The 19,650-nt window shown below is 45.6% G+C and overlaps 1 protein-coding gene across 4 annotated transcripts in view; it reads right to left on the reverse strand.

Annotated features, from left to right (window-relative positions):
* Positions 1–19,650, reverse strand: part of RAB11FIP4 (RAB11 family interacting protein 4) — a 116,295-nt gene that overhangs the window by 2,001 nt on the left and 94,644 nt on the right. For 3 of the 4 annotated variants that reach the window (XM_032199495.1, XM_032199497.1, XM_032199499.1), the window contains 11 exons: positions 12,720–12,943; positions 9,242–9,433; positions 7,579–7,713; positions 6,064–6,099; positions 5,045–5,144; positions 4,590–4,693; positions 3,894–4,034; positions 3,267–3,348; positions 2,832–2,969; positions 2,170–2,328; positions 1,670–1,813 (listed from right to left, as the gene is read on the reverse strand). In XM_032199495.1, the coding sequence (XP_032055386.1) occupies positions 1,670–1,813; positions 2,170–2,328; positions 2,832–2,969; positions 3,267–3,348; positions 3,894–4,034; positions 4,590–4,693; positions 5,045–5,144; positions 6,064–6,099; positions 7,579–7,713; positions 9,242–9,433; positions 12,720–12,943 (1,455 nt within the window). The remainder of the gene's footprint in view (positions 1–1,669; positions 1,814–2,169; positions 2,329–2,831; positions 2,970–3,266; positions 3,349–3,893; positions 4,035–4,589; positions 4,694–5,044; positions 5,145–6,063; positions 6,100–7,578; positions 7,714–9,241; positions 9,434–12,719; positions 12,944–19,650) is intronic. The other variant, XM_032199498.1, reaches the window with a different exon arrangement.

Genomic DNA, 19,650 nt, shown 5'->3' on the forward strand with positions numbered 1-19,650 from the left:
ATACTCTACCCCTGCCTCCTCCATTTATCTCTGTTAGAAAGGATTTGCATATGAAAGACCTTTATTATTGAGGAAGGCGGTAAGCAGTCACCACCAGGAATCTTTTGGCAGGTCATTTGAAACACAAATTCCACATCTAGCACACCAATCCATCCTGTACCCACACCACGGATGAGCAAGAACTCATCTCAATGCAAGAATGCATGGTACCCAGCTTGCTTCAGATTTCAGTAGATTTGCATGGAAGGTTGCTGAGCAGAACATGGATTGCTGTGTTTTGGGCTGAGAACAACAGGAGCTCCCTTTGTATCGTACACTTTTTTTTTTTTAAAAGCCATCAAAAAAACACAAAACCCAACAAACCATAGCTACACATACTCCTCAAGCGCAACCCACTGAATATTTCATGTTCTACATTAAATACATATTGTGTTCCACTAGACCTTTGAGCTGTGAAAGGCCCTTTAATATTTCCAAGTTGAAAACAGCTTGCTTTTTTATACACAGCGTGTTTAATATCAAGCTGCCAAAGCTACCCAGAAGTGTCAAAACCCCAGATCCTCCTAAAGCTAATGTGATTCAGGTGCCCATTTCCATTAGCCTGCAAGGCAGTCCCACACTGAACCTGCAGCCTCTCACCTTCACTTTGATTAGACAGGAAAACCAGCACAATGGGAAAGAGTTATGCTGGTCTGGGAGGTTTACTAAGCCTGGGCCACAGCTGTGAGGCACGCTGCTCCTTTAGAGGAGTGCTGGCTATTCTCTGCATGAGCCAGAGCCATGAGACTCTGGAGGAGAAATAAAGATGCCTTGACAATAGCAAAACCCAATTTGCTTTTACTCAATTAGAGTGCAACAATTAAACTCCCTTTCTTCAAGTGCAGCAAGAAATTTGAGTATGTAATTCACTTTAAGGGGACCATCCAGGGGCTAAGGCTAACAGGGCCATTTCAGTAAAAACTGGGTAAGAAAGTTTCCTCTTAAAGAAGAAATGGGACGTTCTGTCCAGAAAAAAAAAAAAAAAAAAAAAGCATAAAAAGCAAACAATTCATTTTAAACTCTTTCATCCCCAATTCGTCGTTTTCTCTGGGAACTCTTACATTTCTGTTGGCCTGATCTCCTGATCTGTCCGGCAGCTTAAAGGAAGCTGTACCAGCTTGATGCAGCCCACATGCAAACAGTCTCCTACAACATCTTTGAAAGCATTACCAGATCATTACTTGCACACTGCCTACTTCTGCAAGAATTCAGCTCTATTACAGGGCAAATTTAGATCTAAGTGAAAACTTGTTACTGAAGTAACTTAGAACTAATTTTAGAATGGAGAGAGAAGATTTAATTAACTAGCTACAGCAATGTCTATGTGAAGTTAATGCCATAATACCACAGTCCCCTGTAAGATAGAAGATGTTAAAATAAATCCATAGTAAAACAGTTCACTGAGATTCTAGTAATTCCAATTGTGAGAGGGAGAAATGGAAGAGTTATGTTAAAAGGAGTCCCTAAAACCACTGTTAATTTAAAACAGTCTTCTAATACTCTTTGAACTCCTAACAAAACACATTTTTCTGTTGTTCTCTTGTCAACTTCAGACAATTTCACGTTGACCGTTAATTAAATTGAAAAAAATAGATTTTTGGATTTAGTACTTAATGAAAAGGTATATTACCTCATCTCTTGATGCAGAATCAATTTCAGCAGCCAAAGACTGGGCTTTTGTTTGTGTTGCAAAGAGATTTTTAGCTTCATAAAGACTCAGACTAAGAATCTGTCCATTAAGATCATCATTTTGGTCACGAAGTTTCTGATTCTCCTATTTAAGGAAGAAAAAAGCATTGATTTTAAGTTATTCCTACAAGGATTTGTTAAAAAAAAAAATCACAGCTAGTGTCGATGAGATACAGTAAGGACGCAAGCTCACAACTCTCTTACCAGTGGCAAGTTGTCCCCACCTGAACTGCAGGTGTTTCCTAGGTGTACAACTTTATCACCCGTGCAAATAAATCCTAGATGAATGCCATGCACATCCTGTGCTTAAAGATGAAGCAGGAGGGGATACAAAAACCTAGAAGCAATGTACTAGGATGTGCAGCTATAGGCCTTTTTCAGAGCAGTCCTGCACAGTTCACTGGGACTCACCCACAGACTGTGAGGCCCTTCCCCGCTCACCTGCTTCAGCCGTTTTATTTCATGCTCCATTTCCACCTCTCTGGTTTTGGCATTGAATTCACTCACACTGGATGAGGAACTTCTCCCACGTCCAGGACGCTCACATTCCAGCTTGTAGAGCTGCAGGTGCTCCAGTTCCTTCCGCAAGTCCTCAATGAGCTGCAGATATAAAATAAGGTCATGTCTCTCCAGTCTCTGCATAACCAGCCCTCCCTGGCAGCAGCCATCCCTTTGCTGCACCTTTGCACTGTGACAAGAGCACTGTGTAAGCCTGGTCGAGGCCAGACACTCCTAAATACAGCCTCTTGCCTTCTGTGGAAGGGCAAATCACCCACACTGCTTCAGAGCTGGAAGAGGCTCTGACATCCAAGCTTGGCATCTGAGAGGCGTAATTCTCCTTGCAAGCTTAGTAAAGCAGTCTTATGGTATGCACTCAAGGCTCCAAGTTCTCAAAGAATTGTAAACCCTTTGGGATTCTCCTTTATTAAGTATTCTTGCAACATTCAACGCCCTATGGGTATCCCCTCATAGAAATACAATCCAGTAATATATTCACTGGATGTTGTACTTTCAGTGTTCATCCTGTCTGTCTATACTTTTTCAGATGCTTTCCATGCAGATTAAGCACAATTGCCTCATCTTACAACCTGCCTCACGCTTACCTCCTGCGTGGCTTCCCTCTCCTTGTTAAATTCCAGTCTGTTCTGCCGCAGCTTATCCATCATTCTCTTGTACAAATCCATCTCATCCTTCAGTCGCAGACTAGTGTCCTCCAACCTGTCTGACATGCGTTGCCTCTCCTGGAATAAATGGGGAACTTCACAGCTAGCTTACAAGTGCATGAGCCATCCTCAGTTTTACAACACCAATCTATAAGCACATTTATATTACATATAGACAGGTAAACTGGCATGTGTCTCAGGGCATTTCTGCCACTAACAGTGACCAATGCTCCAATCCGTTAATATTCTCATTTAGGGAAGGCCAGTTAGAAGACCGGAGCCAATCACTATATGAGTTTGCCTTTACACAAATCAAGCTGCTGTCAATTTGCACATGACATCAAGGACTCAATCAGCACTCGAGAGTTTTGTTACCTCATCTAATCTCTCTGTTTGCGATTTCAGTCGTGTGACAGTGCTTTTCAGCTCACCATTTTCGTCTTCCAGTTGCTGAACCCTGTATCGATAATACAAGTCTTACAGCAAATGTCTCTTCAAGAATACAGACATGCAAAACAACATGCTCTAAAAAGCAATTTTGCTTGCAGTTGACAGAAGGACCAATAAAGAAAACCTTTCTAATCCTGGCATTTTTATCACGAGTTATGGGGTTCCTTTTTGTTTGTTTGTTTTTAGGGCCAAAAACGCTATGCTGACATGCAATTTCTTATATTCATCACAACTGGTATCTAAAAAGAATCAAGTATAAAGAAAATAATACAGATACAAATGTCTGGTACAGCTAGCTACAACTCCCTCCTTGAATCCACGCCACGTAACCAGCTAAGCTGTCTACATGGGGCATGTGTATAAAAGTAAACCACCCGCTATGACTGGGCAAAAAGGGTATTAGACATGCAACCGCATGGCTACTCTGTAGAACTATTACCCTGTAACCACCTGTGCGCTGTCTGGGTGTGATCAGCCTACATTTACATACAGAAGAAAGAGGAAGAGAATATAAATGTACTCTGTCCTGGGTGGGACCAAGATGTTTCTTACCTTGTGTTTAGCAGTTCAATTTCCGTGCCTTTCTCTTTTTCATACTTGGTATATGCTTCTCGATGTCTCTTTATCTCTTCTTCCAGGGTCTGTTCTGCTGATGTCTCTTGGTCCTTCAATAATTCTTCCAGCTCATGAACTCTAAGGAAGCCAAGTCTCATTTCAGTAACAGATTCATGTGTATTTAAAAATAAAAAAATGCATGCAACTTCATTGCCTGCTTCCCTCCTCACTTCTTTATTCCATTCTACTTCACCATCTTCCTCAACATTTAACCTCTCCCAGTAGCTCTCTTGGTATTTAATATTCCCAACATGCAAAGAATTAAGTAGTATCAGTTCATCTATAATTCCTTCATTTTCAGTCTCAAGAAGTCTGTCTATTCCCCCAGCAACAACCAGCCTCCTGTTCTTGCTATGCACGTTATAAAACCTAATGGTAACCCGCCTTATAACAAAAGAGCTTGTTCTGTACAAGTTAGTAACATCTCTCTGCACTAGAGAGTTTCCTCTACTTGCTGAAAATTCAGTAAGGCAGCCCTATTCCACTTGGACTTCTCACATGAAGCCTTGCTTTGTTCTATCAGTATCAAGGCAGAAAACTCGGTCACATTTTACAGGTAGAGATGTTCTTTCCCTCCAACTTTGTTCTAGCACTGCTGTGACATGATAGAGAACTGGTTCTGTGCTTCATTACCTGTGAACTAGCTGCGTGTTCTCTTGTTTCAGTTTGCTCTTCAGGTCACCATTTGTCAGGCTATCGTTCTCCAATTCTGTAACCTTTTTTTCTAGATACGTTACCTGGAAAGGAGAGTGGAGAATAAGAACTGAGAGTCTGAATCTCTTCATACACTCCTGCATCTTTTCTAATTGACATTTGGCTATGGTAACCATTTAAGAGGGCATACTTCCCTTCCAGGTGATCAATGCAAATACTCAGTAAAGAGGTACCAATACAATGCCCCTAGATCTGTACTTCCATAGCTCCTTCATTTTTGTGAAGCAGTTTTAATATTAATGGAATAGCTTAGACATTTCGAATGAACTACTTCGTATCACTGGTAACTGTGAGCAAGACAGCTTCCTCAATTGATATACATCTCCAGCAGGATTTGGTTAGGTACATTAATTGCAATACACACAGCTTCTTACCTTTTCAGTTATATCATTATCGCAGGAGTCTATACTGTCTCTGAACAGGTCTTCTGTGCTGCCATTACTGCTGCTGAAGTTGCTATTGTGGAAGAGCTGCCTGGAAAATCAGAAGGATAATTATTTTAGTTGAGGAAGGAGGAAAAGGAGTGTAGGTGCTGTCTTATAGCCTGGCTTTGCACTTACAACATCCAGTGCTAAAATTTGTGCTATCATTTCAATGACAATTACAACTGCTTAAGCACAACTCTTACAAGAGACTGGTAGATAAATGAAGTCATACTGAGCACAACCAATGACATTAGTTCCAGAGTGTGAGCTCTCTGTTCCTTTTGATAGGACCTGTCACCAGCATTAGCATTGTCTTAAACCTACTTAACTTTATTCACACTACATACCAAGTTACATTTGCTTTACTAGAAATTCAAAGGTCACCACTGTGCACTGGTTGGTACATCTAATCTAGAAATTTTCATACAGTAAGAGCTTCTTTAAAAGAACAGGAGAACAAAAAAAAAAGAAATCTGAATCTCAGTTCCCAATACAGAATACATAATACTAGAGAGCATCTAAAATATTCTTGAAACTTACAGCCCTACCCAGTCCAGGGCTGGTTTACTAAGCCAAAGGAAGACCACAACTCTGTAGGTCCTTTTCAAAGCCATGCTCTTGCTATCCTCCGCATTTTAGCAACAAAACCAACAAAAAGTCCTGTACTACCAGGGTGAAAGAAGCAGTAGCTGGAATGATGGAATAACAATTTAAAGGAAAACAACTGGCAGACAACCAAGCAACTATCTGTGTTCTTCTCAGCAGAGCTCTTTCCAGTTCAGGGACCTGCTCCAAAACTAGAACTTCTCTATTCTGTAACACTGCTACCCAAATATAGGACCCTTTCCTTGAAAGCTTATTTTGCTTCACCAAATTTATTCCTCCTCTCTCCCCCTGCTCCCATTTATGGAATTGTTACAGTTGATTCCACAAGTATTCAGAAGAAAAAAAAAGTTAAAGACACTTACCTTCCAAAAGCTGTGCTTGATATTTTCCTGTTAGGGCTACAAAGATACAGAAGGCATGATATAGGAATTAAACACTTATTTGATCAGTGTTGAATTCAATCTCAGTTTAATCTTCAACTGAATTGCACAATGAAACATAATATTGATTTCTTAGTAGAAAAAAATAAAAAGGTTCCGTGAACAGTGTTCTTAGACAACTTAATCAAAATCTGCAGTTATTAACAATGTGAAGATGAGTGGAGCCACTAGTTACTGTGATCATTAATATGTCAATCTGCAAGTACTGTTATATTTAGCAGAAATTTGTCAGTGTAAATCAGAGTGAAGCTAACATTAGAAACATCACAAAAGAACATTGAGTTAGTGATGGATGTTTATGGGATTTCCAAATTTCAGATGATTTTATAAACAGATAGCTTATCCTTCATCATAATGCTTCCCAGCTCAGCACAGAAACTGAGATGTTCTCAATTTTTAGTTTTCTTTTGCATCTAAAGACTGGTATTATCCAAAGGAGGGACCAGATTCCAGACAAGAGCACTAGAACCAAATCAAAATATCCAGCTGCATCTCTTGACAAGATGCCACATCTCTAGGCGCACAGACGCACAGCTCCGTATCAGAGCACCACCCTCTTTCAGCCAGGTATGTACAACCTCACTCATAAAACTACCAAAAGTCTAGCCAGGCATGGTCTGGGTTTTAGCAGAGTCCTTGCTAGGGCAGGAACACTGTTCCTATCAAGTATGATGCTACTGTGTCATCAAAAGCAGCAGCTCTGAGCACTGTGCTCTGAGCCAAGGACTACGTAGACAGGCGGGATTTATATTCAGTTTCTAGAGGGAGCTAGAAGCTCACCGAATAATCTCCTTCAAAAAACCCAGCTGATTGTTGGAAGTGCAGGATTCCTTCCAAGTGCTCAGCACAGCTTAGAAGTGGTTGGAGTAACAGGGATAGGAATGTAAGGAAAACTGAAATTACAAACAACCCTCAAAGACACTTCTGCCCTGGGATTCATCATTATTTCAAGTTCTCTTTAGGAGGAAAAAAACCCCACACGACTGAAGCACTTCTGCTGACCAATGGCTTCATGAGAGGTATATGTAAAGTTATACACATTAGTTAAGGATCTGCCAAGATCACTTCTTCCTGGAGATAAACATAGTGCAGAGTTACGATCACCTAAGCAGTACTGCAGACCCCACTTCCTGGGAAAAAATCCCGGAAATATCACTCTCACTCTGTCATCAAAGAGCCCATTGGTTGAAATATTTAAGGCATAGACAGCATTAATACACTCAAGACAGGAAAATACTTATTACTTAATGAGGAACAGCACTTTTGTTCACGCAAGATGTCAAGGTCTGAATTTCTTACAGTTTTGCAAGAGAAACACAATGTGTGTAAGACTGAACGGGACACAGGGAAGCAGACAGCTTTTCTTCCTCCCCTCCTGCCAATAGATGGTTGTATTTCAAGGGAGCATTGCTAAAAGCAGTGCAATAGGCTGCTTACCTGTTTGCTTTCAAGTTTTTCAGCCTGGCTTCCAAATCGTTGAGCAGATTTATCTTTTTGCAGCACTGTGAGCAGTAAACATCCAGTAACTCGCTGTTATAAACATGCCTCATTTTTCGGGGTGTTTGGCCAGCACTGTTTGCAGGAAAGGAGAGAGATTACTGGCTATAGTAACCAACCCTGAGCAGGTTTTGCCTCTTGACTGTGTGTCAGAATCACAGATGAGGGACGTGGGGAACCACCTCTCACCACGGCCCATCTGTCTTAGAGGTGATGATGAGGAATGCTCGTTTAAGGGCAATTCTACCTGCCTGAATTCAGGCTTTCCAGAAGACACGTTCTGGGTATCAATGCAAAGAACCAGTTTGGGCAACTGGAGGAACAGCGCAAGATGCACAGAGCCCACATGATGCACGTAGCAAAAGCAGCTACAGCAGTATGTTCACCTCAGCAGTGTCCCCCTCTCTCTTCTTGCCTATCTTGCCCCTGCGTGGCATGCAACCTGAAGGCTCCCTCGTCCAGGAGAAAGGCAGGAAGATAAAAATAGAGTGGTCTGGCAGGAAGAAATCACATGAAATCCCACAGATGGTAGGGCAGAGGGAACCCTGGAATGAGGAGGTAGGGAGAGGTGGACATAGGTCTAAAGAGGAGATAACAGTAGCTCTTGGCATGATAAAGGGAAAATAAACTGAAATATACATAAAAAAAAAAGACCAATTGTGGCATGAAATGCACAGAGCCCCAGGAATGGAAAGGACTACATAAGCTTGAGGAAAGGAAGGATTCAGGACACAAGCCATTATCATGAAAGGGCAGCACAGAGGGATGCTGGCTCTGCATGCATCGTGATAGCAGCAGTGAGGCTAGATCGTGGAGGTCCATGAAACACAGGGTGGCACGCCAGGGTTGCATGTGGAACAGTGGGATGCAGTGAGCTTGTCAGCAATCAAGCACAAGACCTTCATGCACTAGTGATTCGAGCAGACAAATCCTAGTCTTCAACATGCTTGGCTCTTCCCCAACCCTGCTCACCCACTCCCTTGCTTGGAGAAGGATTTTAAATCAGCAACTGGCTTGGTCATAGGACATAAAAGCTACTGAGTGTGGTTGCATCCAGGAACTGGTGGACTGTGGTGGCATTTCCAGCTCCTAACAGACAGCAACTACTTGCTTATGTTCTCCAAGACATTCAAAGTCAATACGGATGCTTGTTTCACACCAGCCTGTCTGTATATATAGAACTTCATCTTACAAGATAATATTAAGGATTTGCAGTATTAAAACGCTAAGGAGAAACAGCTCTCTCGCAGATCTTCTCTCCATTGCACCAAGGCTCGTGCATAGCACTAAGCTGGTATCTGACTTACAGCAGGTAACTTCCAGTACTAACCCCTAACTGTGATATCTGCTGCTTGCAATCGGAAGAAAACTCTACAAGCAGAGCAGCACAGTTATTTCAGCAGAACCCAACAGCAGCAACCAGAAACAATGTATTTACAGTAACTCTGATAATCAAGTAATTTGTCAATCGGAGGGCAGAAAATGAACTAATAGTTTGCTTTTAAGGCAAGTCTGTGTTACCACTGGAAATTCTGTTATGGTCACCCAGGCTCAGAGAAGAACAAAAAGAAGTGAAAAAACTTGTTAACGAATAAGGAGCAACCTGGAAGATACAGATGAGCCAAGGTCAGAGTAGGCGTTGGTTCTGGTCTCATCATCAGGGCATGGGCTACTGGGAGTGAAATCCACATCATCTCCTTCCCCATAGTCTTCAAACTGTTCTTCATTACTGATCAGAGAGGCAGTGGAGTAAGTGGAGAGGTCGGATGCTGCAGAAGGGTTGTGAGGACTTGACCTGAAACAAGAGGTCAAAACGTCTGGAGGGCCAACTTTGATAGCATCTCACCTCACATGGAGCCTTCCACCTTTTTAGTTTGTCCCCTCATTTGAAGTTGTAGTCCACTTAACAACTGAAGTGACAAATGTACCTGATGTCCATTTTTCATGGTGACTTAAAAGACAAATGCATGAGAACCTACAAACGAGCTACCTGTGAGATGGGTTTGTATCGACACCAGCCACTGCAGTTTAATAGTACAGCTTGGCAATCCTCAGCCACCATTTCCACATGGTGAAGGCTGCTGCTCATGGGCCTTCAGCCGATGCAGGAACTGTGCAGACATCTCCGAAATGCATGGGGCAGTGAAAGGGATGCGTACAAGACTGAGGCAGCTGCTGTATTCCACAACCAGTTCCCAGTAATCTCCATAAACCCTCTCTCCCACCCCATGAACTTCAGCCACTCTCTTTTGTGTGGCCAGAAACACTTTCAGCTCACTACGTGCCAGACGAGCTGGGAATGAGAGTCACAAAAACCAGAGATGTTGCCTACCCAAGGCTGGATCCCAGCCCTTCCTTCCATCATGACAAAATGCATCTTTCAGAGGAGATACGAACCCCAAGAATCGGCTGCTTTGTTACCACAGAATTACCCAAGATAGCGCCAAACAGGTAGGGAATGGCAGGACCACAACCTAAGAGTGAGAGCAGCCATGCAGGTACACAAACCTGTGCAAGGATCAGCAGAGCCAGGCAGCCCAAAGCAGCTGGCAGAGCACACCACGACCAACACACCACAACCAACATGCCTGCTGCAGGGACAGTAGCTCCCAGCTGAGACTGACCTCCAGCAGCTCACGGATATCATCTCCTTGGTGTCTTTTCTGAACCTGCCTTGAGCCTCCTAACAGTGCCCTGCACTTTCTGGGAACAGGGAGATTCCTCTTCCTATAATGCTGTGCTGGGGAGCTGTAAACAAGAGCCTCAACCACGTTGCTTTGGTGGTTGGCACAAACATTATTTGTATATCTCCTCCCTTCAAAAGCAATTAGTAGAAGAGGAAGCCAGCCAGCATTACACATGTATGCTCTTTTGTTGCTCCTGTTTTGAGGAGATCCATTTAAACCTGCACCTCATTTACCTAACTTATGCTAACAGAAACTATAGCAAGTCAAGCCTGGCACATTATCAAAGGATGAAGATCATGAAAGATAGGAATGCTCATCTAGAAATAGAACAGACTTTCATCTAACAAGGTTCCTTGGCTAGGAGACGGCTTAGTGAGAAGCTTGACACATCACACTATCATCTATTCATAAAGAGCTGCTGTGCCACAGGCGTACTATGCATTGATGAAGATTTTGGGCAACTACAATCTGCGTAATTACAACTGCTGTGTTTTCATCTCAGTGTTGTTGCACTAAACCAATTTAGGAAGACGCTCCTCATAACACTTCCACCAAGGTTGGAGGCTGACGACGAGGCCTCAGTTGGGATGATAACATATAACTGTCAATAAAATCCACATTCCTGCACAGACAGTCCTTGAACAGTACCACTTGCTAACAGACTGTGGTTCAGCAGCCTGTTTTCCCTAATGCTTGGCTAAGTCTTACAATTATCCTTTCTTATTTCTCTTATGGCAGCTACGCTACAGTCAGTCACCACCGCTGGGCTTGGCAGTGTCGCTTAGAACTTCTCATTGACAAGCTCTGCCAAACTCTAAGCTGCTTGGGTTGAAACAGGCCATGGCCAGGATGCATCCTGAATTCGTAGCCAGCCTCAGACTGGAAACTTTCTAGGAGTTGCTCAGTCATTTTCAAGGGAGTTGCTAAAAGCAGCTGGTTTTCTCATTCTAACAGTTTCTAAAGGAAGCTTTCAGAGTGTGTGTGTGTTTTTAAAGCTACTTTCTGTTCTTCAGAGCAGGACTTTGCCAAGTGCTGACACACAACTGATGCACAACCCACCTGCTTCTGCAACAAGAAGGTATCTGGGTTTAGCCAAGGCAGAAACCTCTCTCGTTACTTCTAACACAAGAGCACGAAGCTTCCCAAATTTACCAAAGCTAAGTAGGCCTTGAAGGATAAAGCAAGATTTTTTAGTAGGAGCAGTGCAGCTTTTAGTACTTCCCAGCTTACCCAGATGGGAATTGTACAGGATGTACAAAGTTCCATCCCATCCTCATTCACAATTACGAATTCCCCCCTGAATTATGCAGTTTGGAGGAAAGATACTCATTTCAAAAGCAATATGGGTAAAAGTGAGCCACTGCAAGGGTAGGTGCTTAGAGAGAACTGGGAATGGCAAAGTAAGAAAAGTTTGATAAAGAGATGATGAAAACTGGAGTTAGCTTAGCAAAGTCTCTGGAGCTGCTAGGGCATGTGGGAGAAGGCCAGATCTCAGCTAGCTGAGGAACTCAGGAGAGCAGGAATGAGGCTGAAAGGAAAAGGAGAGCACCCAATTAGGCCCAGGAGAGAGGACAACTGCCCAAGCAAGGAAAGAAGCTCAAGAGGCACAAACCAAGAGGACAAGCCAAAAATAATGAAGAAAGGGCAGAGGCTTGTAAAGCAAGCCCAGGAGAGCTCTGTCCTGTGCTACTCCATTAGCTCTGTGGCAAGCAGGATTAAACCAGATTGGGTCCCTTCCCCTACAAGTCAGCGTTTAACAGCATCCCTGGGTACATACCTGTAAAGAGTCAAGTTAGGATTACTGAGACACTCTTGTGTTAACAGCAAGCTACGGTTACACACGCACATGGCAGGACACCCTGTGTTAAATGCTGGTTACTGTTGAACACTAATGACCATGGAAAATTAGAAATACAGAATTAATTTGGTACATGGAGTCACAAAGCAGGTCAGCAGTGCCCGTACCTTCGGATACCCAGACATACAAAAGGCTAAAGCAACATCCTCCACATTGTGCTATGTTGTGGAAAGTATTTGGTTCAACTCCAGCACGTAAAGGGCAGTAACACAGAAGATCCTAAGTCTGGGGGGATGACAAAAAAGTGATCCTTTCTGGAAATGGACAGCCCAACATTTTCACTTCAACACACGACACAGAAGTTCCATGAGTGTTCACAGAACACACCAAAAGAAGCCAGGGCTGAGACTGTCTAAGCCACTTAGAGGCTCTGGACATCTATCACCCTTATATTTTAAAAGGATATCAAGTTTCTAAATCCCTCAGGCATCCTCAGCCTCCTTCTGGAAGGATTAGTCAAATAAAGGCTTCTTCTGCCCTGGTTCTTTTACAAATGCCTCACAACAGAGCTGCCATGGGGCAAAACCACCACTCACTTGTCACCAGGCAGGAACAAGCCACCAAGCACACCGTCCTTCTCCTCAATCCGACACACGTCGGAGGCCTCCGAGCTCTGGGCACTCTCGATGGCACTGTCCATGTCAGACTCATGGTGAACCTCTTGCTGTGCTAGCGTCATCGTGTCGTCATCAGGAAAGAGCTCCGACTCGCTGTAGGCACCTTCGCTGTCCAGGTAGGCGCAGTCCTGGATTTCACCACCCTGGCAAAAGAAGAATTGGGAAGCAATTCAGATCATCCCCCGAGGCAGCTAAGAGGATACAGGGGAAGCAGTAACCCACCCTCTGGATGCCCTAATAAGCATGAGTGGTATTAAAGCAATAAAACAAAAAGCTTGACCTGCTTTTCAAAGGCCAGATCCTGCAAGCCCCTAGGGCAGCTTGCACCTTCCACATAGGGTTTGAACACTGCCCCGACTTGCTGTCTCTTCCACAGGAGAGATGCAAGACCCAGTTATAACATGCAGTCAATTTTGGCCTAATTCACTGTCAAAACGCAGAGTTAATAAATATCCTCAAAGGGTTTTTAATCTGAGAAGAAGCATCCTTTGTAAGAAGCTTACCGCAGGACCAACTCTCAGTTACTTCACCCTTCGTGTATTATCAATTAAACAAAAGCAACCCAGATAAGTGTAGCACCTTACTCTGTCTTCACAGGTGGGCAAAAATCTGTATTTTGGAAGGGGGGGGAAGTCAGCAGGTGTTAAAACATTGCCACCACCAACCAAGACTTACCAGGAATCAAAGACACGAGAGAGCGGCAGGAGGGCAGTGGGTAGTGTTAAGGAAAAGCCCCCAAAAGCCCCAAAGAGCACAAAGCCATCTGTTCCTTCTTCCTGGAACCAGTCTTAATTAAGTACCAGCTAAAGTAAGACGTCATCCTTATTGCTGCAACACTTCCCTGTTGCTGCTCGTTCCCTCCCTCCCCTTCTTGCCCCATGAACATTCACAATAGTCAGGACAAGCTGCTTTGTGTTTTCTTCTCCTTGAGGGACAAACAGAAAAATCTTAATTGAAAAAATAAAGCCTAACATTTTGCTCTGTCCTCTGTCTGATACATGGCAGCACAGTACTGCTTTGGCAGTTCCCATCCAGCGAGACAACTCGCTCAGGGCTCGGCAGCAACTCACGCAAATGCTCTGACTCTGAGCCCCGCTCCAAAGCTCACCTGCTCGCTCCACAGGCAGCCCCACCGCTGAACTACTGCAAGTTAAGGCTTAGTTTACTGGCACAAGTAACGAAGCATTTCATTCACAGAAATAGCCCGTATTTAGGTCCAACTGTCCTCCTGCCCTGCTCCTTCTGAGGAATCCCATGGCAGCAGCAGCCTGGCACCACCGGCAGCACCAGCTGCCCTCCTGGCAAGCACGCTTGCTGGGACGCTGTTACAGAGGGGCTGCTGGCGGTGCCATGGCTTCAGGCAGTCCCCTGCAGCCTCTGAGCACCCCCATGCTAGTGCCACGGGGATTAAAACCCCTGTTACAGCACTTGTGGTACTCAGCGCCAGTGACACCAATTTTTCTTAGTGTTTTTTCCACCTCAGCACGGGAGGAGTCAGCCAGAGGCTGCAGCTTTCTGAGATCTGCAACAACTGCTACTGAAATGCAGGTCTCATTTTTCATGTTTTCCTGAAATATTTGTATGACTGTGAAAACTCCTAGCACACTGATGATTAAGAAATTCCAGAGCAACCTCACTTGCTCAAGAAGCCTAATTAACTAATGAACATCTGAGCAGCCAAAAGGACAGCTTTACCTGCAGTGTTTGGATCTCCAGACAGGCACCCAGAGCAAATATCTGGATGCTTTTCTAGCTGACTTCTCAACAGGTCTTTCAGGTACACAGTGACACCAGTGAGACACTCCAGCACCGTACAGGGCTGAGCCCACGTACACACGCTTTCTCCCCCTTTTCAGGGTCAGCCTTAGTACCATTCCAAGACACGTCCAAAGGGTTTTACTCTTGGTCTATCCACATGGTATTTCCTGGAGCGTCATTGCCTCATGCAGTCAAATTTCCAGCTCTGAGCCACCACCACACCTTTGGCGTGGGCACGAGCCTTCCTCCGCAGGGAGCTGGCAGCTTGGCTGCCGACCGCCCTGCTCCTGCTGCTCTTCAGCACATCTTCTGACCTGCACCTCGCACCCTCAGAAGTGAGAAGGGGCAATCACAATTCTTTGCAAAGTGCCTGGGGATTGACAAACTGCACAAGCAGTAAGACCTTTTTAATAGGTATTGGAAAAGTAAAGATTGTTAAGAGCAATTGAGATGTTTCAGCAGTATCCAGGAGAGTTTATTTACTCTAACATTTCCCTTAAGTGTTCTGCTTTGTGCTAAGCCCCAGAGGCACAGAGCTCCCATTTCTCTTTAAAAAATTAATGCAATTAAGCCCTGACTGCCATTATGGAATTGCACCAGCTGGTAAAAATCTGATCCAAGATGGGCAGAGAGGCACGGAGCACACAGCAGATCCCTGAAGTACGGGTCTGCAAATCAAGGGAGGAGAGAAAGAAAGGACTCCTGCACAGCCCTCCCTCCCCATCAGCACATCTTTTCTGGAGTCTTTACAGCAGACAAATCTCACTGGTATTAAACAAATTAACACAAGGAAGTAAAGGTCAAAAAGAGCACAAAAGACTGTTCTCGTTCCCTGTAGGTACCATCACGCTTGCTTTTTCTAATAATAGCATCCTAGATGCTCTTAAAAAAAAAAAAAAAAAAAAAAAAAAAGAAGTCCATTAGCAGTTAAATGTGCAGTGTCATCTATAAAGACCAAAGGCTCACTTTTCTTCCCTGTCACTTTCTGCCAACCTAGCCATCATGTATTGACTGGTGTTAGAGTTGTGAACCATAGCTACAGCACAGATCACAGCGTCCCCATGCCGGTTAGTACCATCCTTTCTTTTTCAAAGCCTTATCGTTCTGCTCCTAAACATTCACTTCTGAGCCCCATGGAAAAAAAAAAAAAAAAAAGTTATTTGAGGCAGTGACCCATCTAAGCCCGAACACCTGCTTTACAGCCAGTGAAATGCCTCACTGCCTGCCTTGGAAGCCCTCCTGGAAGCCAGTCCTCCTCGTACCTCCTCCTAGTACCGGCCCTCTCCGAGTACCTGGCAGCCAAAGCACTGAGGGCCTCTGCTTGGGCACACACCCAGACCTTCCAAAGTGAGCAGCATGACAAAACGCAGCCCTGCCAGGAAGGCTCAGCTCCAGCTGATTTACATCTAGGTGCTTGAGGTCCTTGCTTCAGCAAGCCGTGCACAACATGGACCAGAAACAGCCACTGTTGGGCTGAAGCCTACGTGATCATTTTCTGTGGGTACAATCTATGTGCTCAGCTATTAAGCACTCGGAGATCAAGACAAAGAACCACCAGTAATAACGTGGTGTTTCCAGGCATGAGGATCTCTCCGATGTGCACAGAAATCCTGTAAAGCAGGGGACGTGGGCAGCACCAAGGCTTGCTTGGTGAAACCAGCCTTAAGTGCAGCTGTCCCCGTTACACAGGTACGCGGCCATAGGAAGTTTTCCTTCTGTGGCCTAAATTACCAGCAGAAGAATAATCTTTAAAGCAAGTACAACAGGTTAAGAAAGCCTCTAGTATGAGAAGTCACAAGCGGGGCATGTCACTACCAACAATACACCGGCATCCACGCTTTGCTGACTAAGGCTGCAAGACATTTATTTAAAGGGGCAATTGTTCAGCGATCACAGGTTCTCACAGCACCTAGTTTCAGTGCTGCTGGCTAGGTGTGGTCTGTAAACAGCTTGTGCTAAGGGAACAAAACTCCTCCTTAAAAAAAAAAAAAAAAAGAGGCCAAACGCACCACTTACGGTCTCAATTTACTCCTTCATGTGTAGGTACCTACAGGATTTCATGTCCCAAATTAGAGCTTGCCAAGACCCAACATTATTCAGGTAGCCTTAAAAGAGCTGGTGTGAACCTAAGCAGTATGTTAAAGTTTAGGAGACACCTCTGTCCTGAGTCACTTGCTCCGAGTGCACATGCATAACCTGAAACCAGTAGGAGAAAGCAGATCTGACACCCTAAATATGAATCACTGCGCTTCTTGTTCTCCTGGGCAGCTCCCTTCTTCCTCAGCTGAGTCAAAAGAGATGAAATTGTTGCGCTTATTATCTTGAAATATTCACGTTAAAAAAATAAAACAGCACCAACACAACAACACTGTGGGTAGCACTAAAGCAGCAAGTCCTTTGCACTTTAACTGGATGCTCAAGATGTCTCCAAGTGCTCCACAGGCAGCAGGCCAGGCGCTCGTACAGCGACTGCTGAATATTCAGCAACAGTTTGCTCTATAGAAGCACCTGCTGCCCGAAGATCTGAGGCCACTTCACAGTAACTAATGAACTCCCTTCCTCGAGAGAGGCAATTGTGTGGCCGCATTGAAGCCAGATGAGTAAGCACAGCCTGCCTTCACGCAGCCACCCCGACCAGAAGCAGGAGCCAGAAGCTGGTGATTTCCATGGGCTAAAATTTCCCAGTTAAAATTCGCTCGCACCACGGCCAAATCACCAACACCTCTGATGGACTCCCACACACCGCTCCAGAGCCAGCAGGGAAGATGAGATGATCCAAGCCTCCCCCCACTGGGCGATTCAACTGGCAGGAGCCAGAACCACCACAAACACCACCACAAATAAGAAGTGCCTCGTGCACTTCCCTCACCAGGATCGTGTCCCTCCCCTGCACCCTTCGGCCAAGCCGAATCCATTAGCCATGGGACAGATGAAAGCCTGGTGTCCCTGCACCCTCCTCTTCCAGTTTCTTCCCAGCAGAAGCACAGGAAAAGTCCCCCAGCAGAGCTGGAAGGGAAGAGGTGCCACATGGAAGTGTGCCAGGCTCAGAGAAAACACCACTTACCATCACCCATCCACCATGGAGAAAGTCCCAGGCACTCACCTCTATGGAAGCAGCCACTGCAGTGGGAGCGCTCTTCTAATCACCAGGTAAGGAAGAAGGGCGTGAGGCGTTTCTCACCAACGAATCTAGAAGCACACCACTCCCATACAAACGGTTGCGTATTTACTTGACATTGGCTATAACTGCAGCACAGGTTCCTCCCCCAGCCTATTTCCCTTTCAGCGCTCGGGCAGAGGCTGGGAGGTGCCGACACATCCCTCGATCTGACTGGGAAGGGGACAAACTACGTAGAGGAAAATGCCACAACACTACATCAGACCACGCCGCTGCGCCGGCACCCACGAGGAAGCTGCCGACTCTCGCCCACGCAGCTGTGGCCGAGCACAAGGCTTGGGGCAGCCCCACGCCTCCTGCTGCGACGTGCAAAGAGCTGCACGTTTCCCCAAATAGCTGGGGGTTTGACACCTCTCAGAGGGCTCAACATCAGAGTGCAGAGGATGGCTGTTTTACTAAGCTGCTCAAATAAGAAGCTGCTTCAGGGCCACCCCTCAGTTTGTTCGCTGCAATAGCTCCACCCGGCCATTCAGTTACTCCAGTCTGATTCTTGAAGCCCCATTTAAGGCAAAACTTCACGTGCTCCTGCTGTGGGCATTGCAAGGGATTTCTGTTGCAGATTTGTTCTTGAGATCTAAATCTAGCATGGAGTGCAGGACAGCATCCTGGAAAGCTGGGCCCAGGCTCTGGCAAGCCATGCATGTGCTGCAGCGTGCTGCCAGCCTCTGTAGGGTAACATAAGGATCTCATACAGCCGTGCAATTCATGGACAGCAGGGTCGGACTGCACGCCTGAGCTTCAGCCTTTGGGCTGTTGACACTGACCCACATGAGCAGAGGCTGGGAAGGGCTGCTTTGTGCGGTGGGTGGGAAGCCCACGCTGATGCGCCCTGCTGAGGAGAGGAGAGGGGCAGCGTGTGGCTGGAGCCAGGCTGGGAGGAGGCAGGGCTGTTTACACTCCGCTACCTGTCACGTTAATTGGCCGTAATGGACGTGCCAGCCCTCATCACCACGCACAGGGTCTAGATCCAAGCGCTCCTTTTCACAGGTCATTGCTAATGCTCTGGAAGTCTTAACATTAAAAGACTTCAGCAGACAGATAATTTGATCCTCCAAAGAAACCAATATAAAAAAGGCTCTTTCCCAGTACTTTGAAGCTGCAGCCCATCGCTCCCTGGGCTGCTTCTCCCTGCTGGGCTATCACAGGCTCATCAGTCCTCGCTGCAGGTTCAAAGCACGGAGCGTCCCTTTGCAGAAGAAAACATCCCAGCCTGCAGCGTTAGGAGCAGAAGTACAATCCCCCCACCTTCAGCATGGATGGGGCCAGCACATCAGCTGCAGAGTTCAGAACAAAACCACCAAACCATTTGGCACCTTGCTCCTATACTCATCAGGGTGCTTTTAGCTCCGGGCTGCAAGGCAGCTCTCATTCTTCTTCACACAGCCAAAAAAACAGAAGTGTGAAGTGGCACCATGCTGCTATGCTGGTTGCTGCCACAAACGTCACTTGGAAACTCCTAAGGTAACCACTCCAGAAAGAGCAGGGATGAGACCTAATCATCCAGAGAAGTCCCTGGTAACATCTCTAGTGTGAAACGCTGTCTGTGCAAGCTGCTAACCCCTGCTGCCTGGTGCCACAGGCCCTCCAACAGAGCCACCTGCTGGGACAGCCCACGGCAAGAGCCCCCCTTAAACCTCCAGCCCAGGGACAAAGGCAGCTCTGTGCTGATGGGAGCTGGGGTGGACTCAGCACCACCTCTGCAGCACACAGCAGGGTGCTGCAGCCCCTGGTTTGAGAAGCGCTGCTCTACACCTCCAGAAACAGCTCGTGGCATTTGTCATGCTGCAGGTAATAAGCGTGACATAATTAGCCCTCTTGAGAAGTCTCTGCCTTGAGATGAGGTAGCTCAATTTGCCAAGGCAGAACAGCAGTAACCGGGAGGGAGCACACAACGCTCTTCTTGGGGACCGTTTC

This window comes from Aythya fuligula, chromosome 18 (genome assembly GCF_009819795.1).
Source record: "Aythya fuligula isolate bAytFul2 chromosome 18, bAytFul2.pri, whole genome shotgun sequence".
Lineage (NCBI taxonomy): Eukaryota > Metazoa > Chordata > Aves > Anseriformes > Anatidae > Aythya > Aythya fuligula.